The sequence below is a fragment of the Dioscorea cayenensis genome, chromosome 5 (assembly GCF_009730915.1).
Source record: "Dioscorea cayenensis subsp. rotundata cultivar TDr96_F1 chromosome 5, TDr96_F1_v2_PseudoChromosome.rev07_lg8_w22 25.fasta, whole genome shotgun sequence".
NCBI classification, from domain to species: domain Eukaryota; kingdom Viridiplantae; phylum Streptophyta; class Magnoliopsida; order Dioscoreales; family Dioscoreaceae; genus Dioscorea; species Dioscorea cayenensis.
This window is the reverse complement of record NC_052475.1, coordinates 1,026,851-1,049,590: the sequence shown is the minus strand read 5'-3', so window position 1 is coordinate 1,049,590 and position 22,740 is coordinate 1,026,851. Positions and strand designations below refer to the sequence as shown.

At 35.1% G+C, this 22,740-nt stretch overlaps 3 protein-coding genes across 5 annotated transcripts; all 3 read left to right on the top strand.

Moving 5' to 3' along the window:
• The first annotated feature begins 5,029 nt into the window (after positions 1 to 5,029).
• Positions 5,030 to 7,769, top strand: LOC120260443 (2-Cys peroxiredoxin BAS1, chloroplastic). Its single transcript, XM_039267920.1, has 7 exons — positions 5,030 to 5,315; positions 5,459 to 5,533; positions 5,987 to 6,068; positions 6,148 to 6,227; positions 7,012 to 7,137; positions 7,247 to 7,360; positions 7,442 to 7,769. Exons 1-7 carry the CDS (start codon positions 5,112 to 5,114, stop codon positions 7,556 to 7,558), a joined length of 798 nt encoding a protein of 265 aa, XP_039123854.1. The 5' UTR covers positions 5,030 to 5,111; the 3' UTR covers positions 7,559 to 7,769.
• A 909-nt stretch (positions 7,770 to 8,678) lies between these two features.
• Positions 8,679 to 14,252, top strand: LOC120261773 (nuclear speckle splicing regulatory protein 1-like). Of its 2 annotated transcripts, XM_039269758.1 has the most exons (5): positions 8,679 to 8,917; positions 9,032 to 9,154; positions 9,639 to 9,857; positions 10,243 to 10,651; positions 13,855 to 14,252. In XM_039269758.1, exons 1-4 carry the CDS (start codon positions 8,765 to 8,767, stop codon positions 10,648 to 10,650), a joined length of 903 nt encoding a protein of 300 aa, XP_039125692.1. In that variant the 5' UTR covers positions 8,679 to 8,764; the 3' UTR covers position 10,651; positions 13,855 to 14,252. The 2 variants fall into 2 exon arrangements, with proteins under 2 accessions (XP_039125692.1, XP_039125691.1); XM_039269757.1 differs by lacking the exon at positions 13,855 to 14,252 and having other exon boundaries at positions 10,243 to 11,007.
• A 671-nt stretch (positions 14,253 to 14,923) lies between these two features.
• On the top strand, positions 14,924 to 17,995 carry LOC120262447 (protein SMAX1-LIKE 3-like). Of its 2 annotated transcripts, none has more exons than XM_039270554.1 (3): positions 14,924 to 16,183; positions 16,284 to 16,524; positions 16,665 to 17,995. In XM_039270554.1, exons 1-3 carry the CDS (start codon positions 15,009 to 15,011, stop codon positions 17,820 to 17,822), a joined length of 2,574 nt encoding a protein of 857 aa, XP_039126488.1. In that variant the 5' UTR covers positions 14,924 to 15,008; the 3' UTR covers positions 17,823 to 17,995. The 2 variants fall into 2 exon arrangements, with proteins under 2 accessions (XP_039126488.1, XP_039126487.1); XM_039270553.1 differs by having other exon boundaries at positions 14,925 to 16,183; positions 16,281 to 16,524.
• Positions 17,996 to 22,740: the final 4,745 nt, after the last annotated feature.

Sequence of the window (22,740 nt, the reverse complement as noted above, 5' to 3'; positions counted from 1 at the left end):
CAATTGTTTTATACACAATCGGTGAAAATTGATTTTTCTCGTATAGAAGGAAAAGATGTTTTCATTGGATCTATAAGACAGAACAATTTTTCAAATATTATCATATTCCTGATCCTTATCATCTGGGCATTGCCTCCATTCATTTTAATGGACCAATGTTCCCATGGTACCAGATGCATAATAAAAATGGCACTCTTGTTTCCTGGTCTACCTTGGTCAAAGATCTACCAGAGGATTATGGTGGACTAAATATCTATGAGAGTCCAAAGTACTCTTTATTCAAACCTCAGTAAGAGGATATTGTGTCTCGCTATTACTCTCATTTCACCACATTGGCTAATTGTATAAAGAGACTTACTCCATGACTACAACTGGCTTGTTTTATAAGTGGTTAAAAGAAAGATTGACAATGAGACATCATTCCTTGGAAACCAGATCCAGCTCCACAAGCAACATTTCTAGTAAGGCTTTACAAAGATAAATATCCTTCTACTGTTAAGCCTACCCTCAAATGACCCACATTTCAACTATACATTTTAATGCCATCACTAATCTTGGCAAACAGCTTAATCTGGGTCCAAAACATTCTATAATGCCTTGTAATCTTGTTCCAATCCAATATTTGCCACAACTACTAATTCTTCTCCGCAGTTTCACAAAATTAGTTTTCATAAGATGCAGAATAGAAAAACCAAAGGATTATGTTTCAATTGTGATGAGAAATATACTCCTACACACAAGTGTACTAATGGGAGGTTGTTACCGTTACAATGGAATGTTGACAGTCCTAAAACAAAAGATCCCAATAATGTAAATTTTGTGGTTGAATTGGACACTACTGACATTGCAGAAGAACATGTTTCCAAACTCTCTCCCAATGTAATGAATATTACCCAATTATTAGATACATTGAGCTTCACTGATTATGTTATGGGTCACTCTATCAGAAATTTATTGGATGGTGGAAGTGATGACAGATTCAAACAACCTTGCCTTGCAAAATTTCTCCAATTAGACATCCAACCAACTCAGCCAATAAATGTCTTAGTAGGGAATGCCAATTCTTTAAGTATGGAAGGCTATATTGAGGCTCTACAGGTAACTGTTCAAGGCAATCACTTGACATTACCTGTGTATGTGTTACCAATAGCTGGAGTTGATTTAATTCTTGGGGCAACTTGGTTAGCTACATTGGGACCCTATATGGTGGATTACAGTGCTCATTCAATTCAATTTTATGGGGCATGCAAATTTATCACATTACAATGTGAAGTTATTTTTGAACCCAACCAACTATTGTGACTCAATTGCTTCATTTATGTACCTCCAAGGCAATTGCTGAATGCTATGCTCTTACTATAGTGGAGGAAGACAGACAATTTTCTTTTTCATTATGGCAAAACAAATGTTCAGGAGTCGGTAGATTTAGAAATTCAATTTCCTAAAGAGATGCCTAAAGCTTTAAAGAATTTACTGCATCAATATCAACAAATTTTTTCAATTCCAACAAGACTTCCCCTATCCAAAATTTGTGATCATAGGATTGAACTGCAATCTAATTCATAACCTGTCAAGGTCAAGGCATACAGATATCCCTATAGCCAGAAAACAAAAATAGAAAAATAAGTGTAAACAGTGTTGGCAGATGGAATTATTGATAACAGTACTAGCCCTTTCTCATCTCTTGTGTTGCTAGTTAAGAAGAAGGATGGCAGTTGGCATTTTTGTGTTGATTATAGAGCTCTCAATGCTCTTACAGTAAATTAAGATCCATATCCTATACCTGCAGCCAATGAATTATTAGATAAGTTACATGGTGCCACAATTTTCTCTAAGCTAGACCTTCGAGCAGGCTACCATCAAATCTTATTGAATCCTGCAGACAAATACAAAACAAACTTTTGAACTCACCATGGACATTTCCAGTGGCTGGTAATGTCTTTTGGATTATCTAATGCACGAGCCACTTTCCAATCCTTAATGAATAAGGATCTTTCATTTTGTTATGAGAAGATTTTTATTTTTATTTTTAATGATATCCTTGTATACAACATTGACCGGATCACTCATCTTCAACATTTTGAGATAGTTCTATTGACTTTACAACAACATTAGCTCTATGCCAAATTTTCTAAATGCAATTTTGGGTTATTGCAAATTGAATATCTGGGACATATTTTCACCAAATGGGGTACAAATGGATCCAAATAAAATTGTTGCAATATTGCAATGCCATGAAACTATAAATCTCAAACAATTAAGGGGTTTCTTAGGCCTCTATGTCAATTACAGACAGTTCATTCATTACTATGCCTCTCTTGTAAAACCACTAACAGATTTACTCAAGAATGATTGCTTCAGTTGGTCAGATTCAACAAAAACATCTTTTGTACACTTGAAGGAAGTAATTGTCTTAGCACCAATCTTACAATTACCAAATTTTTCAAAGCCACTTGTATTGGAGACAGATGCGTTAGGTGTAGGTATTGGAGCTATACTAAGTCAGGACAACCACCCAATTGCATACTTCTCCAAGAAATTGAGCTCCAGCATGCAAAGAAAATCAATATATATCAGAGAATTGTTTGTAGTGATTGAGGCAGTTAGCAAATTCAGACACTACCTCATTTGACATAAATTCACAATTAGAACTGATCATCAAGCCCTAAAACATTTTTACCAACAAACAATTCAGACACTTGAACAACAACGTTGGTTAGCAAAATTACTAGGCTATGATTTTAACATTGAATATAAGCCTGGCAAAGAAAATACTAGTGCAGATGCACTCTCCAAGAGTTTTCCATGGCATTGTCTGCCACACACTGCAATTTTATTTAGCAACTACAACAGACACAATCAAAAGGCACTTTTTTGAGTTGAAATCATCAAATTATTACAATTTGCTAAACCATGTGATCCAAAATTTGTTTGGAAGCATGACTTACTTTGGTAGAATCGCAGAATTTTGATTAATGACAATTCAGAAATGAAGCAAATACTATTATAGGAATTCCACAACACTCCAATGGGAGGACATGCATGTTCCTTGCACACTTTTTCTAGGTTAGCTACTCAATTTTATTGGTCTGGCATGCGTGCTGATGTTAAAAATTTTGTAAAAGCTTGTTTGATCTACCAACAAACTAAATCTAGCAATACACATCCCGAGGGATTATTACAGCCACTTCCCATACCTTAGCAAATATGGGAAGATATCTCAATGGATTTTATTACAATATTACTTGTCTTTAAAGGATTTACAACTATTTTTGTGGTGGTGGATAGATGATCCAAATTCGAACATTTTATTCCCCTCAAATCTAATTTCACTAGTGTTGTTGTGTTTGATACTTTCATTCAGAATGTGAAGATGCATGGCATTCCAAAATCAATTGTCAGTGATCATGACAAAAAAAAATTTCAGCGATTTTTGGAGACATTTATTCAAAGCTATGGGCACTCAACTCTCAATGTCATATGCTTACCACCCACAAACTGACGGGCAAATTGAAGCTTTGAAGAAATGATTGGAGTCTTATCTCAGATGTTTTACTTCTGCCAACCCATGTAAATGGGTTGATTGGCTTCCATGGGCATAGTTATGGTATAATTCCTTTTTTCATTGTAGTGCACGGATGATCCCTTTTAAAATTGTTTTTGGCCGTGATCCCCCCACCTTGCTTCCATACTTTTCACATGATCAAGATCCTCCAGAGGTAGCTGAATTACTGCACCAGAGAAATGTTATTCTACAACAACTTAGAATTTAATGGGTGCGCGCACATGCTAGAATGAAAACATTATCTGATAAAAAACACACTGAAATTGCGTTTGATGTGGGTGATTGGGTATTAGTAAGATTGCAGCCTTACAGATAGAGTTTTTTAATTTTGCACAAGAACAACAAGTTAGGAATGCGCTATTTTGGCCCATTCCAGATTATATAGCGCATAGGTGCCGTGGCTTACAAATTACAGTTGCCCAATACCACTCGTCTGCATCCTGTCTTCCATGTGTCTTCATTGAAGAAATTTGAGGGTGACCTACTGCATCACAAATTTGACTTATTTTCCATTGATCACTAATGAACACGGCCCGGTCTTACAACCTCAAGCTATTGTCAGCACAAGAGAACCCATTCGTAATGGTAATTGAATTCCTCAAGCAATGGTGTATTGGACAGGGTTATCAGCATAGGATGATTCTTAGGAAGATATCCAACAGTTACAACAGAATTATCCTTCTTTCACCCTTGAGGACAAGGGTGTTTTCCATGGCGGCAGTAATGTTGTGAAACAGAGAAAAATGGGGCCCAAACCGTTGTATTTAGACCATAAGCACGTGCCCTGGGTGATGGATGCTCAGTCAAAAGGGCGAGTCAACATTCAGTTGAGCAATGAGAATGAGGGAAGGATGCTGACGGGGTGACAAGAGAAACGTCAAAAGTAGCTTAGCTTGTGTCTCAAGGTTTTTGTTATTCCTGCCACGTTGGCCAATGAAGAGAGTGGAAAGGCATGTGAAAGCTCTGAAAAAGAGGCCGTTAGTTATGCCACGCTGGAAAGTGACATGAAAGGAAAAGAAAAAGTGAGAAGGGAGATAAGAAAGAAAAAGAGAAGAAGTAGGCCTATGTTGTCTCTGGTGAAACTCCAGTGAACCCTCAAGCGATAGTTTTAAGAGAGAGTTTTCCCATTATTTTACTTTTTCAGTCATATCTTGCTGAAGAACTTAAACTCTTGCTTAATTGAGAGTTATATTTGGTTGGAGCATGAATTCTGATGTGATTTGTCATTGATAATCAATTATGAGGAATTCTTGTAGATTAATCCACAACACTCTTGAATATAATTTTTTCCATAAAAGACTCACATAATAAGATCTACTTAAAAAAATACGAATCCTCTAGATTTTTTTAATAAAATTTTAATTTTAATTTTAATTTTAGTTTTAAAACTAGATCTCACTTTCTAAATATAAATATTTACTTAAAAATAAAAAACTTTCTAAATATAAATGAAAACCTCATCCTGCGGGCTTATCCACCCAAAAAAAAACACAAAACCCCAGCGAGTAGCCGAGAGAACGCCACCGTCATCGTCCCCCCAATCCCAATGGCCTCCGCCTCTCTCTCCATGCTGGCCTCCAGCCCCCATGCCGCTTCCCCCCTTGCATCCCCGGCTTCTCCCACTCCTCGCATCTCCCAAACCTTAGCCGTTCCCAAGAGCTTCATCGGCCTCCGCAGGAGCTTCACTCCTCGCTCTTCTCGCATTGGTTCAGCTCCTGGATCGTCGAGGAGGAGCTTTGTTGTGAATGCTGTGAGATATATTGGTTTATTTATCGTGAATTGCTGGTTGCTCATTTCGCTTAGCAGGGTTTACTTGGATTTGAATTTGATGTTTTTTGGCTATAATTCGATTGATTGTTTGATTTTGTTTGGTTTTTTTTGGCTTTGATGCAGAGTCAGCTGCCTCTTGTGGGAAACACTGCGCCGGATTTTGAGGCTGAAGCCGTTTTCGACCAGGAATTTATCAATGCAAGCGCATTCTTTTATGCTTCTCTTTTTGCAATTATATTGAATATACAGTGCTAATGAAAGATAAAGTCGGTTCCTTGCTTTTCGTAATACTAGTTTGCTCTTCACTGGTGAGGTTTTATATAGAATAATTTGCATTTTTTCGAATGTTTTCATGGGTAGTGGAGGCCCTTTTGATGCGAAGCTCCTGCTGATGTGCACTGATTCTTATAAAACACATTGCTGTAATTATAGTTATGCACCAACTGCATTGAATGAATGAACTGCTAAAAAATTAGTGATTTTACACCTTTTTGGGTGTGGAAATGCTTATCTTATCCATTACATGCGTGGTAGTTCATGTTGAAGTGTGAAGTGAAAATAGGATATTTGAAATTGCTCCACTTCCCATAGCTGCTGTTTGTTTTAAATTTTAATGCCTGAGTTTTCAGAAATTTGTTGTTGATGGCACAGGTGAAACTTTCTGATTATATTGGGAAGAAGTATGTGATTCTGTTCTTCTATCCACTGGATTTCACATTTGTCTGCCCGACTGGTGATTATTGAGCTAAGATTTTCTATAATGTTGGCCTCCTTGATTTTTCTGTTCTAATTTTATGTTTTCACTGTGACAGAGATCACTGCCTTTAGTGACAGATATTCAGATTTTGAGAAATTGAACACAGAAATTTTGGGTGTTTCAATTGACAGTGTGGTAAGTTGGCTTTTGCCTATTTATGTGTGCAATGTTTACTATAATCCAACAAAGTACAGCGTGCCAACTTTTGTTGTAAAGTCACTGAAGATTCTTTTGCATATTATTTGTTATTTGAAACATCATTAAGGTATTTCATTAGCAAATTCTATGTGATCTCATTTCATATTGTGTATTAACAAATTTCCCTTTTGTAGGTAATCCTAGATGTATGTGTAGAGTGGGCAAAGTCAAATTTTTCTCTAGAGTTAGTGAGTAAATATACCTACACTGCAGCAAAAGAACCCATTTTTAGGCTTTTAATCAAACTAAGCAAATGGAGGGTGACATGGTTTAGATGTTAACAAGGGATAAGACATATTGTGTCTCCACTCTGGCAAGTTATCCATTTGGAGAAGCGCATTTCTTATGGCTGGCATTGGTTACATGTGAAAAGTAGTCTCTTGATTGACATCCATTACATATCCCAATGGAAAACCACCAGTCCATTTCCAAAGCTTTTTTAAATCATATTTATGATTTATTTTTTCATCATTATGTTTCTTTAGTCTTTGCTTAATGTCACAACAATCTGGGAAAGGTTCTAGACCTACTTTGATTGAGTGACTAACCACTGATAAATTTGCTTTTGGTTTTAGTGTTAACTTGAGATTGCAGCTAGATTATGGAATGTTGCATGCATCAAATGTGATGACGCTAAAACTAATAATTTGTAGCTTCTTTGGCATTTTATTACTGCTTGAAATTGATATTTCTTTATAATTCTCTGATCATTCCCATGCAGTTCTCCCACCTAGCATGGATTCAGACAGAGAGGAAGTCTGGAGGGCTTGGAGATTTAAAATACCCTTTGGTGTCCGATGTGACAAAGTCAATTTCAAAATCCTACAATGTGTTGATTCTTGATCAGGTATCCGTTTCCTTTTTTTTTTTTAAATCGGCTTAATGCAGCTTATTCCTAAAAGAAAATCACATACGCCAAATATCACTCCATGGTACCCAATATATTTACTTGACAGGGGATTGCATTGCGAGGACTGTTTATCATTGACAAGGAGGGGATCATCCAACATTCAACCATTAATAATCTCGCCATTGGCCGAAGTGTGGATGAAACGCTAAGGACCCTCCAGGTAACTCTAACAAAAACAAAAATCTCCAAACTGCTTTTCAATTTATTTCATTTAAAGCAACAAACTATAATTCCATGGCAGGCATTGCAATATGTTAAAGAGAATCCAGATGAAGTCTGTCCAGCAGGATGGAAGCCTGGGGAGAAGTCCATGAAGCCGGATCCGAAACTCAGCAAGGAATATTTTAAAGCTATCTAGATTTTTTTTTTTTTTTTTTTTTTTTTTTTTCTTTCATCCTGTAGAAATGTATCCTGAGGTTGTGATTTTTCTATTAATTCCCTGTTTTTCTTGAATAAAATGCAGAATGATCATGATATTCTGCTGCCTCTTGTTGTATTTCTCATAAATCTGTGTTCTTTCAAATACTGATGTTTCTGATTGGTGTATATCATACTGTTCTTTCTCTTGACTGTTGAGGCTTTATCTGTTTTGATAAATATATATATATTTTAAAATAAGTTTTGATAAATATTTAGGTTTGCAAAGTAGTCTGTTTCATTCTATGATTTAAAGATTGACTCTATATTTATATTTAATTATTTATAGAGCACGATGAATTACTTTATTGAAACTAGGTAATCTTGATTGATTCACATTCAAGAAAATTCAAAAATATATAAATAGTGAAAGAACAACTTTTAAGAAGAAAAGTCACCGACTCTTAGTCTTGGATATAGTTGAGGTGTTTAAGGTATAAATAATGCGTATATAGTGGTTCGTTCACATAGTCACAAAAAAAAAATTCTGTAAGTTCTTTATTTAATTAATGTGAATTAAAATTATATTTTCAATTAAAAATTTATTTTATCAATAACTATGGTTTACAATTTTTCTTTCTCTTTACTATTTATTATGCAAAGGCCATTGATAAATTGACCTCTTGCATGAGAGGCATAAGAGTAAGTGTCTTAATTGTTTAGCTATTGTTAAGGTGATATGTCCCAACTATTTATAAAATAAATTATTTTTATAATATCTCTAAAATACTACCCCTCAAATATTTAATAAATAATTTGTCATATATATACTTTTAGAAATATGTGTAATATTTAAAACTATTTTAAATAAACAAAACTTTTGATGGTGTTTCCAACTTTTTTTTTTGTTTGAATAATTACACGTATACAATTATTATTTTATTCATTTATCAAAAAAATACAAGAAATTGGTGTTTTTTTATCAGAATAATAATTAATAATTTCCGGTACTAATATCAATTATATTTATTTAGTTATCCAGTGAATTAGATTTTTGCAAAAAAAAATTATTTCTATTCCAAATCACAGTTCATTGCTAAAAAAAATAAATAAATAAAAAAAAACTTTTTATATTTATTGAGCGTAGGGTTCCCGTCCTTCGTCGCCGGAATTCGATTTGCAGCGAGAGAACGAGAGCTTTATCGAGATGAGCAAGTATGGCCTTCAGCTCAGGCAGCCGAAGAAGCCTCCGGCACCGGCGAGGCCTCCTCTCCGGCCATCCGCCTTCGCTGCCGACGACGACGATGGTGTCGAGCAGGAGATTTCCCGCCAGGCATCCAAGAACAAAGCCCTCCAAAAGGTATCTCTGAAACCCTAATTTTCGTTTTTTCCCCCAATTTTCGATGTGTTATGGTCGATTAAGCTGTATAATTTTGCCCCCCTTTTGAGTCTGTTTTTGGTCGTGAAATTATAGATCGAGGAGCAGCACAAGAAGGCAATGGAGGAGGATCCTTCAGTGTTCGACTATGATGGAGTTTATGATGAGATGAAGGAGAAGATTGCCCGTCCAAAGTTGGAGGATAAGTCTGAGAGAGTAGTGAGTGTCTTTTTCTGCCATGTTTTGATGACCTTTGCTTTGATTTTTTATCGCAATATCTATGAAAATCTTTGCTTTAGTTATTGGACTGATTAATTATTATGCAAAAAATTTATCATCCTGTGGAAGAAAAAAGGAATTGTGCGTTTTAGTTTGATTGCTGATTAGAAACTCAATGTGGATTCTCATCCTTGCTGCTATTTTGATAATGTTTTAAGAAAGAATTTTGATGCAGCACTGAGGTAGTTTAGTTCTTGATTGTTCATATGACAATCATACCGCATCTTTAACTATGCCGGCACCATCATCTTAGTTGGTTTGATAGTGTTATTGTTTAATATGACTGAGCAACTGTTTAATATTCTTGATTGAAGCACATAAACGCGCATGGTAATATGGAGTGCAGTTGATAATTTTTGCATGTGTTTACTGTGGAAAACTTTGTTATTGATACTTTTATTTATTCTTATAATCTTGAATGCAGCCAAAATACATTCATTCACTTAAGGTGGCAGCAGAAAAACGTCAGCGCAACCAGGAAATTGTTTTTGAGAGAAAGCTATTGAAAGAGAGGAGCAAAGATGATCATCTATATGCAGACAAGGAAAAGTTTGTTACAAGGGCCTACAAAGAGAAGCTTTTGGAGGAGCAGAAATGGCTGGAAGAAGAACGGAAGCGCCAAATTCTTGAAGAAAAGGAGGATGTATGTGCTCTCTTTCTCACTCTCTCTATGCGCATTCATTTTTTTGTTGTTTGATGCTTGATATACGTTACAAATCCAAATGGAATTATTTTTTCGTAATTGCCCTGCTGACCCTATTTGGTTCTGGTTAAAAAGTAACACTTTCAATTCATGTAATCAGTTAATCTTCTAATACTACCTTCCTTGCATTTGTAGATTTATTTATTTATTTTGTGTTAACTCATTTTAATATCTTGACCAAACACTCTCTTGTAAATGCATGTAGTTTCTTTTAAACATCAAGTGCAAGGTCAATTTTAAATTTTAGTTAATCTCCCCGAATACCCACAAATTTCCTTCTCAACTTCTTGAATGTTTAAAGCTAACACCTCTTTTACCATGCAAGGTGACCAAGAAAAAAGACCTGAGTGATTTTTACTTTAGCCTTAGCAAGAATGTAGCTTTTGGTGCTCGGGTGGGGGAAAATGCAAAGCCTGCAAAAGACAACCAGGCAGATAACCATATCCAAGAACACCAATTTAGTCTGCCAGAGACTGAAGTGCATCCCAATTCTTCTGAAGGGGGGAAGGGAGTCAAGGGTCAAGCTGAGATTTCTCACCCTCAGGGTCTCCCAGAGGATGCAGCTCAGGTGGTAGAGAATACTGTGAGTGAGGGTGCTTCTGTTCATGGAAACCCCCAAACAGAGCAAGCATCTTCCGATCAGAGAGGTGAACCTTACAAGAGAAGTGAGGACGCCTTGGCTGCTGCAAGAGAGCGTTTCCTGGCTCGCAAGAGAGCAAGAGAACAAGAATGAAGTAAGACCTTTAATGCTTCATTTATTTGAGGACCTTTCGGATGATCTTCAATTTTATGGCTTAAACTAGATCATTTTTATGTAAAGTTTGCTTCACGTTAAAGATGAATTCACTCCATGGTTCATTTCATTATGAAAATTTTGTTTCGTTGTCCTCTACTGAAAAGTCATCAGTTTGTTTAATTTGTGAAGGTGAGCATGAGTCGATAGTTAGCTCATTTGTCAGCTGGTTGACTGGACACTAAACAGGATTAGTCTTGAGTAGGCTATTTTCTTGGAAGTCAAAATAGTCCAAATGGCAAATACCTCTTCACTATGATATATAAATGGCAGCAAATGTTGTTATTTTGGTGAACCTGATTTGTGCTACTTCTTGCTTCCTCTTTTTTTTTACTTATTGAGATATGGTTGGTATGCGATTGCATACCCAATATACTTTCATCTTTCATCTTTAATTATTGTGATTGGTCAAGTTTGATAGAATTCAAAAGACTATTTCATGTCTTCCTTAGTCTGTACTTTACAAGCAAGTTTTTATTCAGAGACATCTCATAATTTTGCTTTGTAGTAATTGAGTTTACATACATGTTTTTGGGATAAGTTATATAATAGATCATCTCAAATGCAAAACATTATCCTATTGCCTTGCACCCACATATTCTAACATTAGGAACTTGATTCTCCTTGGCACCACGCAAGTGCACTCCATATTTTAGCAGTCATGGATTAGTGGCAAAAACAGTTGGTGCATTCCATTCCCAGTTTTTGGGTGAATGAGACAATTTGGACATGCCTGATTATTTTCTGCTGTCATTATATCTGTAGAGTATCCTAGAAAGTAGCTCAGAAACTTGGCCTGCCTCATTGTCATGTATAAGAAAATGGTTGTTTTTTCTCTGTGATTGATTTAAGCTGTCCATATATGATTTATATCATCTGTCAGCAAGCTTTGATTTCTGTTTTAGCAAGGCCGGCCAACCTGTGTTCATTTATCATGGTTGCAGTTTGTCTTTATTTCTTATAAAAACCACAGTAATACAATACTAATTTTTATGGGCTAGGTTATGTGGATACTGGATAGCATGACAAGTTAACTTGCTACTGTGGATTTAATGAGCAAATATTTCATCAATTTTGTGTTGGTTCACATCTTTGTATAACCAATTTGCAGATAACCTCCTTGTTGATTTTAGCAAGAGCTAAAATTCCTCATTTGATTGTTGTTGATGATGTAACTTATTTGACAAGTATCTGATTAAAATAGATTTTCATCTGAGATGTCTCCTGAAGGTCTAAATCCTGGCAGGAATATTAAACTCTTTTTAGGGGCCCTTAGCAAAATGTGTCAGTGATATGTCACTATTTGACCTACGTAAATGAGAGAACAACAGAAGGAAAATGGTGTGGCACTAAGTGGCTTTCAATGCTAGTGAAAGAAACTACAAGGAGGAAAACAATGGGGACAAAATTGAGAACTAGGCTTGAGAGCAGTAGATCTGGTGTGAGAAATTGGTCAAGGTGAAAGGGTGACCGTGTTTCTTCAATGTCTCTCTCAAAAGGTGTCCTAGCCATCAATTATGTCTATGTTTCCTGGATAATCTATCTAGATGCTTTCGAGGTACGTTGTTGACATTCAGATCTTGTTGCTTCCCAGAGTCTGTAAAACATCCTGATGTGTGGACCAAATAGATTTCATCCAATATTACTGTTAATGATGCGGTGGGTGGTGTTTTGAAAACTTTGTCGTTCTTTCAAAGAATACCTTATGAGTTCTTATAATTTGTTATTCTGACATGGTTGCTAATATATATGGTCGAAATCATGATGATTCTCCAGATACAGTATAGGATAGTATATGTATTCCAGAAACTAGTAGCAGAATCTGACGACTTTAGTATTGGTGATGTTGTTGCATCCACCTAATTTTGAGCTTTTCCCCTCGCCGTGGTCTCAGACAAAAATTTCAAGTTATTAGATAATTTAGATGCTAGGTTGATTGATCTGATCTCCAGTTAGTAGCTCTTATTGGTATTATGGTCCATGTATGCCAAGTTCATGTGTTTTTGAAATAGTCTAAATACAGTGTGTGCCTGTGATCATGGTTGATATGTGATTGGGATTTCTGCAATGAATTCATGATCGGATCTTGAGAGTGTTACATAAGGGAGGCAGGTCTGGTCATAGTGATCAAAACTAGCTTTTCTCGAAAGGATTACATTGTACCTAATTCCATCACCTTTACATTGACAAGGCCATCATTTCGTGCCCTTTTTCCTTATCGCTCCTTTATTTTTTTCATATGTAATTTGGGATTTGAGCAAGCAAACATTGATGTTCTCTCAACTGATGATGTCTGTAGCCAAAGATGATGCTTTTAGCCACATGGCCACGTAGAATAGACAACCCAAAGATGCTTATGGAAGGTAGCATTAAAATGAGGGAAACTTTTGAGCAGATAATGCCACATGATGCTTTTAATGTCTCACTGTGATGGGTGCTTTACTTTAAAGAGAAGCTCATGAAATCATAGGTTTTGATTGTGGACAGACATAAAGAAGAGATTTGATGGTTAAAAGAAAAAAAAAAAAAAACCTTAGATGTCTTTTCTTCTTTTCTGTTCTTTAATCTCATTGTAGTTTGTGTCCAGACATTTAACTAGCCACTAACAGTTTAACTGTGGTAAGGGTTTTATTTTTCTTTTGCATTCATTAACTGTAGTTTCTTGCTTGAAGCACTCCTTTTATGGCAATTTGCAGTGTACTTTTGTGCTTCTAATAATTAGAGAACCTTTGTATGTCTTTTGGACCATCTGAGACCATACCTTTTGACTGTGACCAAGACTAGTTTGAAAAGAGCAGCATATTGCAGTATGGGACACTCTTTTGAGCATTCAAGAGAGAATCACCATCAAAAAGCTTTTCAAGCTGCATCTCCAGTCATAAATTTCCTGTTCCTATGTTTACAAGGGGAAAAGAAATTCATAACTGCAGTGACCATGATATGCTCTGAAACTGATAAGATTTAGATGTTGTTATTCATAGAATTCAATCTGACCATTTTCAAAGTTAATGTTCAGTTTAAGGAAAATCATGACTGACCATAGATACCATGCTATGTCAAGACAACTGATATATCTAAATATTTACAAATTAGCAGTTATTTGCTTCTTAAATCCTAATTTTAGTTTTCCTGATTGAATTGCAGGATGATCATTATATATATATATATATATATATATATATATATGGTGGGCGCTTCCAATGATAATGTTGAAGAATAAAATAAACACTATGGAGATGATTGAGGAATGAAGAGAGATCTCTCGAGAGCAGTGACCAAGTGTTGTATATTAATATATTTTTTTTTTTAAATTTTTGTAACCAGCATTGTGGGAATGGTGGAGCTCTTCTTTCCATGCAATTGCACGCCAATGAAGACCAGTCAAGCTCTTCTCCACCATTCTCAAAGTCACTGATTAACATGCAAATTAGCAATTTAGCATGAACTCAAAAAACAATTTTATTGCATCTCTGTTTTTTATGTTTTAAGATATACTCACTTGTATAAGTTTCTCCAAGAACTTAGATGTTGGAAAAGCTTTATTTATATCTCTATGTAACCAAAAAAAAAATTCTATATATGTGGATGTTGGTTTGTTAATAATTAGTGTGAAGAATTTATGATGTCCAAATGGTTCATGAGTTAATGCTTTATTCCTTATTCTTTGAAGCTCGGCAGGGAAAGAGGCCGTACACCAGATTCTTTAGATGTGGGTCCTCTTTAAAGATTAGGAAAAAAAAAAAGCAGCAAATGTACATTTTTTATTTTCTTTTAAATGTTTAATCATTTATCTAAAACAAATAACAAAAGCCTTAATTAATTAAATTAAAACACAAGGACATGAGTTTAATTACCTTTTGATTTTTCACCATCTTTGACTACATCCATGAGTATTTACACATACCATGTGTTTAAAGATAGAAAAGATAACAAAGCTGACGTGGCTAAGTGACTTTGTTGCCTGCTTGTACATCACATGCATTCCACTTTGCACCACAAAATCAACTTTAGAACCAAATTTAGCCTCCCTTGCAAGATAAGCACAGCCCACACATATCCACATAATTTCACCATCCCCCACCTTACAAAGCACCACATAAAGATCCCCCTAAAAAAATAAATAAATAAATAAATAAAAAGCACCTCACACTCACAACTACTTCAATTCCACATAACACACATACATTAATACATAACATGCATACATATTAGTAGTACATATACTTCACTAAACTTCTTCTTTAAAAGAACAACTACCACCTTCATACAAACCCTTCTTCATTCATTCCATCCCAACCATGAGAGCCGGAGGTTGCACAGTGCAACAAGCACTCACACCGGAAGCGGCGAGCGTAGTAAAACAAGCGGTGAGTCTCGCCCGCCGGCGAGGCCATGCACAAGTGACACCTCTCCACGTAGCCAACGCCATGCTCTCCTCCTCCACCGGTCTTCTCCGTGCCGCCTGCCTCCAATCCCACTCTCATCCTCTTCAGTGCAAAGCTCTTGAGCTTTGCTTCAACGTTGCTCTTAATCGTCTTCCAGCTTCCTCTTCTTCAAGCCCTATTCTTTCTCACCATCACCACCACCATCACCACCAACACCACCACCCTCCGTCTCTTTCCAACGCTCTCGTTGCTGCCTTCAAGCGTGCTCAAGCTCACCAGCGCCGGGGATCTATTGAAAGCCAGCAACAACCATTACTTGCTGTCAAGATAGAGCTTGAACAACTCATCATCTCCATCTTGGATGATCCCAGTGTCAGTAGAGTCATGAGAGAAGCTGGCTTCTCTAGCACCCAAGTCAAGTCCAACGTTGAACAAACCATTTCCATGGAGGTTTCCAACCCTAATGCATCCTCCACTCCTTCTTCAAACCCTAAACCTAGCAAACCACAGGAGAGTCATAGTACTAGTGATCAAGATGTTATGTATGTGATTGATAGTCTAGTAAGCAAGAGAAGAAGAGGTGTTGTACTAGTTGGAGAGTGTTTAGAAAGCAGTGAAGCAGTTGTTAGAGCAGTGATGGATAAGGTTGAGAAAGGAGATCATATTCCTGAGAGTTTAGGAAATCTTCAGTTTGTCATCCTGCCTCTGTTCTCACTTGGTCACATGTCTAGAGAGGAAGTTGAACACAAGATAGGGGAACTTAGATGTCTTGTTAAGAGTTGTTATGGTGGGAAAGGAGCTGTTCTTTATCTTGGTGATCTTAAATGGGTGGCTGAGTACTATAACAAGGGTAGAGGCTTCTACTGTCCAGTTGAGCATATGATCATGGAGATTGGGAGGTTGCTTTGTGGTAGTAGCACTAGTCATGAAGGTGATGGTGTTTCTCAAAACTTTTGGCTCATGGGGATTGCATCTTTTCAGACTTACATCAAGTGTAGATCTGGAAGTCCTTCTTTAGAGTCTCTTTGGGCTCTTCATCCTCTCACCATTCCTTCTGGCAGCTTAGGATTGAGCCTTAACTATGATAAGTAAGTATATATATATATATTTGCTAGCAAAAAGTTGGAATCATATATATCATTTATGAGTATATATTGATCTCTATAATTACTTGTTTCTTTGCAGTAGTCCACAAAACCAGATGGTGAAAACCAAGAGAAGTGGAGATGGATCTTCTTTCTGGTCTTTGATGGATAAAGGAGTAGGCAATCAGCTCAATTGCTGCAGTAGTACTGATTATTCTCTAAAGTATGATACCGATAATCACCGAAAAGTTTCCAGTAGTAATGGTTCAGTTACCACTAGCTTACCATCATGGCTTCAACAATACAAAGAAGAGAAGAAGAGCAGAGAAACATCCAATGATCAGGTAATCAACAATCCTCACATCTGTACTTATATACTTCTTTTAATTTATATGAGTACTAGAACACTTTGTTTATGCTTGAATAATATATTTTATATATATTCATATATATATATATATAATAAATATATATATGTTTGCAGGACTCTCTTCAAGTTCATCAATCATCATGCAAGAACTGGAGCTCCATTTGCAGTTCATCCCATAAACATCATCACCAACTCTCTGAGATGACACTGCATTTCTCCTCATCTTCTCCATCCTCATCTTCAATCTCTTCCCATGAGCACCATTATGGTTTCCAGCAGACCGATCAGCCATGGCTGATAAGTGCCAAACATCCATGGAGAGAACACCATCTCTGGTTATCAGAATCAGTTAATGAAGGCTTTGAATCAAGCTCTATGAAGTTCAGTAAGGAAACTAAAGGTTTTGGAATTCTAAAACCAAATCCTCTCTCAACTTCTTCAAGTGATCACACTATGGAGATGGATCAGTGCTACCCTCACAAGTTCAGGGAGCTCAATGCAGAGAATTTAAAGACATTGTGCAATGCTTTGGAGAAAAAGGTGTCATGGCATAAGGATATCATTCCAGACATTGTGAGCACCATTCTCCGGTGTCGGTCTGGGATGATGAGAAGAAAAGAAAGGATTAAATCAACAGATACTAAAGAAGATACATGGTTGTTCTTCCAAGGTGGAGATTGTGAAGCCAAAGAGAAGATTGCTAGAGAGTTAGCAAACCTTGTATTTGGTTCAAGTAATAATTTGGTAACTATATCACTCAACAACTACTCATCAACAACGAAGTCAGACTCAAGCGATGATCTTCGAAACAAGAGAGTGAGATCAGAAGCAAGTCATAGTTATCTTGAGAGGTTCTTTGAAGCTATCAAAGACAATCATCACAGAGTTTTCTTGATGGAGGACTTAGAGCAAATTGATTATTGTTCTCAAGTAGGAATCAAGAATGCAATAGAAAGAGGAAGAATACGAGGTCCGAATGGCGAAGAAGCGAGTGTAGGTGATGCTATCCTTATCTTGAGTTGTGAAAACTTCGACTCAAGATCAAGAGCTTGTTCTCCTCCAGTGAAACAAAAATCAGAGAGTCATGAAGAGGATGAGAAAGAAGATGAAGGTGACAATGAGGTTGGTTCAGGCATTTTCTTAGACTTGAATCTTTGTGCTGATGATGAAGAAGCAGATGAAGATGTTGTTGTTGTTGATGATGATGATGTGGGGCTTTTGGAATCAGTGGATAGATCCTTCTTCTTTAACTTGCATGAAGATCACTTGTAATTTACTTCCTTACAAAAACTTCTTTGCATGCTTCTTTCTTTGTTTTTTTTTTTTTAAAGGAGAGAAATTTCTCTTTATATTTGTTATGAGTTTTATTTTTAGTTCTTGATATGTTGTGATGAAACTTTTTTTTTTGTCTTCATTTTATTGTGATAAGTTTGAGTTTGGGAAGTATGGGAACATAAGTATTATTTATTCTTTTTCTTGAACTGGTTCACTTAATTTTGAATTGCAATGCATGTATAATGATCAAATGGATGTATTAATAGTTTCGTCACGTGAGAGCACTTATTCATCCATTTCATATTGATTGGAGTTGAGGTATAAAGGACTGCATGATTGGGTTTTAAATTAATGTATAGGTAATTACAAAAATAAATAAATAAAATAATATTTCTTGTGATGAATGAATGTACTTCACTTGGATTTAATTATGCTATGATATATGATGATGTTTATATTTATGTTTCTCTTTCTCAAGTGAGAAAATGATGTTAATTAATGGAAACCTTTTCTTTTGAAGAAGTTGAACTTATTTCTAAAATAAAGATGATAAACTATACAGTTATTATTATTATTATTATTATTATTATTATTATTATTATATTTAAGTACCTTCACAGATTTTGTTATGGTAATCAACAATAATGTGAAGGATTAAGTGATGATTCAAAACTTAAGGGTTGTCCAAAGGGGAGCTCACTTTAGAAGGCAAAGGTTCAAGCTTCCTTGATAAATATCAAAAGGGCTCTACTTTTCATGCAACGGGATGCTATTAAGAAAGAAGAAAAAGAGGAAAAAAAGGAAAATACACCCTTTCTTGCTTTATATTTCATTTCACAACCCAACATTCTCATATTGGGAAAGTAGTGGAGGGTAAAAAGACTAGTAATAGTAATACAAAATAAAGATAAGCATCTTGTCTTTGAGACCTTAAAGTTGGTGCTTTAGAATCCTAGAAAGATATAATCCTCTAACCTTATAAATTTGAAAAAAAAAGTCTCACTTTATTATTATTATTTAAAAAAAATGAAAAATGTATAAGTAGGTAGTTTGTCATGTGTAGACTTTGGAGAAAGGATCAAGTATTACATACACACACACACACACACACACACACACACATATATATATATATAAAATCACAAAGGAAGAGGATAATGAATAGTAGTTAATAATTAAATTAATTAATTAATCTTTCACATGGTTATGATCTTTTCCTTTGAAATGCCAACATTAATATATTCTCCTCCACTTTTGAGCAACCTCTTTCATCACTTTTGTCCAATCCCAAAAGGGAGAAGCCTCACTGATCACACTACTTTCCTCTCTGTATTTCTTTTTTACATTTATCATATTTCTCAGTTATTTTCTTCTCACTCATATTGTATATCCTTATTCTCTCTCTCAATCATGCAACAAAAAGTTATTATCTTTTTCCTGTTATATGTGGTATTTAAATTATTTCTTGTCTCTCTGTCTACACCATTCATTCTTAGATTTATAACTTGAAAGAATATGATCATTCAGAGTATTATAAGGTGCATACATACTTTAAAAAACTGAGAAATATGAGAAATGTAATTGCATGGAGATCCGTTGTTTTCCCAAGAAGTATTATAGTATATACACATATATACTATATTAAACTTAATTCTAGGTGGCATATACTTTAAAAAACTACGTGAACTTTAATGCATGGAAACTAATAACAAGGTAAACTACTTGGAGATACGTTGTTATCCCAAGAAGTGCATCATATCTTGACACATGGCCTTTTGTTTCCTTTTTCTTTATAGGAAAACACCAAACTCTCAAGTATATACATTTATATATATATATATATATATACATTAGTGTATGGATAGAATGTATATAATGATATGGAGGCCAGGAAATTAAGACGTGTGGTTCTTTTGCATGTGCATGCAACTCAACACGTATACTTAAGTGATATTATTATATTATCCGCCATGCATGCATGTTGATTGATCCTCCACTTTTCCTTTCTTTGGAATTCGGATACTCATCTCTCCACACAAATACTCTATTTATTTACTTTCATAACTTCGATGATGTGTTTATATTTATATATGTTTAATGTATAGCTTTGTGGTTGCTTTTAAGAACAGTATTAGCTCTCTTTCTTTCTTTCTTTCAATAAAGTTTAAATTCATACTCAATGAGAAAAGATGAATCTTAGTTTATATATATTTATGTATGTATATATATATATATATAATATTCCTTGGTTTTGCGTGAACACTTTGCATTTGTGAATCTTACTAGATGTCTTAGAACAGTCCAAGCTCCAAAGAATCTTGTTCCCTAATTAGTGCATGCAAGAATGAATGTTAAAGACGTATGGGCATTCATTAATTAATACGTTAACTACTTAATTAATTAGTTAATATTCATGTTACTAGTGTGGTAAGCTTTACTTATATAAAATTACGGTGATGATTTAGACAGGTGGTGAAAGATGGTCACAAAGGAAAGGGAACATGAATGAACAAGAGAATTTTTGGGAACCACAAATTGCATTATCACTTATGAACAATGACATAGTTTAGAACAGTAAATAGTCTCAAAAGAAGGAATAGAGATGGGGATGGATCCTTAGTGCATGGTTTTATCCCTAACAAAGAAGCCCAAAAGGGTTTGTAGAAAGTGGCTTTTGCTTTCCCAATACCTTCTCATTCTTTTCTTTTTCTCTCTCTTTCTGAAAAATAAATAAATAAATAAATAAAAATTAAGCACTTCATTAAATAGTCTATAGTGTTATTGAGATTCACCGTGCACCAATTAGATCATTGAGATTAGATAAACTATAATAAAAGAAAGCTCCATATTCCTAATCAATTAGTGCTGTTTTATATAGATTAGTTTAGAGTGGAAATTAATATAAGATCTCTAGTGAAATGAATGATGGTTGTGGAGCCATTTTGAGTGTGATAAGAAAGACAAGGCCTTGGGCTTTGTCTATGGATAAATTAAGAGAGACGTCACTAAAGTTATACTGTTCTTCAAAAGAATGGGGGTGGAGAAAAACAAGAAGAAAAGAAAGAAAGAAAGAAAGAAAGAATTGAAAAAGCAATATATATATATATACATATATATAGTTTTATTATTATTATAATAGTGTGGTGTGATAAGGTTTATTAGACTATTTATGAGAGATGAGAGACATACTCATTAGATCAACATCCTCAAGCTTTGCAAGAACCTTCAAGTTGAAGCTTCTTCTTTAATCCTTATCACCTCTAAATTAAAAAGATTAAATCATGTATGTATGTATGTATGTATGTATGTATATATATATAGTTATATAAAAGGATTAATGAATGTGTGTGTTTTGATTGGAGATAATTAATGGAGCATAGTTAGTGGTTAACTTTCTCTCACTTTATAAAGTGTTGTGCCATCCTTTCAAGACAAAAGGGATCAGCAAAGATTGGCTGCCTTCACATTGAACTTTGGGTAAACAATAATAATAATCAATAGATGGACAAACTGGTTCCTGCTGAATGTTATAGGATTTCTCTCCATGTTTTGTGTTGGTTGTTTGGGAACTAACAAGCAAAAATTAATCACTCTCTGAAGTTAATTAAGGGATCAAATCCACATGCATGCATGCTGCCAAAATAAACAGAAACATGCACAATATATATATATATATATATATATATATATATATAATTAAGTGACAGCTGAGATATATAATTAATATGGATTGTTAATTAAAGACAAGTTAAAGGAAAAGTGATCCAAGAACACATTATTACTTCAAGTCTTTTGATCATTCACACAAAGCCTATTTTGTTCATTGATCATCTTCAAAGGTAACATGCAACCCCTTTCTTTATCATTATTCTGAGTCTATAACAAGACAAGCCTTCACACCTCCTGTCTTTCTTTAGCCTTAAGATCTAAAAGAGAGAGAGAGAGAGAGAGAGAAAGAGCCAGAAGTACTGCAAAAGAAACACAAGCATGGAGACAAAGTTTCCACACCTTGAGAGCTTTATCAGTCTTTAAGAAAAAGAAGCTTGGATTGGTTTCTTTGCCCAAGGGTCACTCTCTAATTAAATCTTTTCCTTTTCCTCCTTCACCACCTCCCTTTGATCACTTGAGAATTCCTGCATGGAAGTAAGGGAATTCTCGGATCCATAAACCCTACTCTCCACTCATTACACCTCCTCTCCTATAGCTTTGCTAGCTTCATATATAAATATATATATATATATATATATATATATATATATAATGATGAGAAAGTGATGAATGGTGGATCCGAGGAGATGAGCATTGATGTCTTTATGAGATGCTTGATCAGTTATAGGTAAGAGAAAGGGTTGTGTTTTAGTATGGGGGGACTCCATTGATCCTTTGTGAGTTCTTTTGTTTTTCTTTTTTTTTTTTCTTTAGTTTTTTCTCTTCTTTTCTTGGAACCAAGTTCCATGGTGGGAGGACTGGTCAAAAAAGCTAGCACTTGAGGGAACTACACATGGAAATGTTGAGAATGAGAATATATATATTTATATATATATATGTTAGATGGAAGATGATGCTTCTGGTTAGGATGCATGCATGATTATATTTGTGTTTCAGTTTAAGTTTATTATTATTCTTTTTTCATGCATGCATGTAGTTTATTATTGTTTGCAAGCATCTCATGATCTCTCTCTCTCTCTCCCTCTGTGTACCTCAAAGTTCCAAAATGAATGATGGACACCAATCACCATGAAAACTATTATATATGTGTGTGTGTTAAGGTTTAGGGATTTATCCTTTGATCCAAATGCATGCAAGTGAAATTTTCTTTTGTTATTATTATTTTTTTTATTTTTGAAAAACATGATAAATCTAGATGTAAGCAAATTAATAAAGTGAGACATAAGTTATATATAATGACTATGTA

What these genes read in the sequence shown, in the direction of transcription:
- LOC120260443 (XM_039267920.1), top strand. Translation starts at nt 5,112, where the DNA reads ATGGCCTCCGCCTCTCTCTCCATGCTGGCCTCCAGCCCCCATGCCGCT. An exon ending in GGAGCTTTGTTGTGAATGCT is followed by an intron (nt 5,316 to 5,458) that starts GTGAGATATATT and finishes GCTTTGATGCAG; the next exon opens with AGTCAGCTGCCTCTTGTGGG. An exon ending in GTGTTTCAATTGACAGTGTG is followed by an intron (nt 6,228 to 7,011) that starts GTAAGTTGGCTT and finishes ATTCCCATGCAG; the next exon opens with TTCTCCCACCTAGCATGGAT.
- LOC120261773 (XM_039269758.1), top strand. Translation starts at nt 8,765, where the DNA reads ATGAGCAAGTATGGCCTTCAGCTCAGGCAGCCGAAGAAGCCTCCGGCA. An exon ending in AGAACAAAGCCCTCCAAAAG is followed by an intron (nt 8,918 to 9,031) that starts GTATCTCTGAAA and finishes GTGAAATTATAG; the next exon opens with ATCGAGGAGCAGCACAAGAA. An exon ending in TTCTTGAAGAAAAGGAGGAT is followed by an intron (nt 9,858 to 10,242) that starts GTATGTGCTCTC and finishes TTACCATGCAAG; the next exon opens with GTGACCAAGAAAAAAGACCT.
- LOC120262447 (XM_039270553.1), top strand. Translation starts at nt 15,009, where the DNA reads ATGAGAGCCGGAGGTTGCACAGTGCAACAAGCACTCACACCGGAAGCG. An exon ending in TTGAGCCTTAACTATGATAA is followed by an intron (nt 16,184 to 16,280) that starts GTAAGTATATAT and finishes GTTTCTTTGCAG; the next exon opens with TAGTCCACAAAACCAGATGG. An exon ending in GAGAAACATCCAATGATCAG is followed by an intron (nt 16,525 to 16,664) that starts GTAATCAACAAT and finishes ATATGTTTGCAG; the next exon opens with GACTCTCTTCAAGTTCATCA.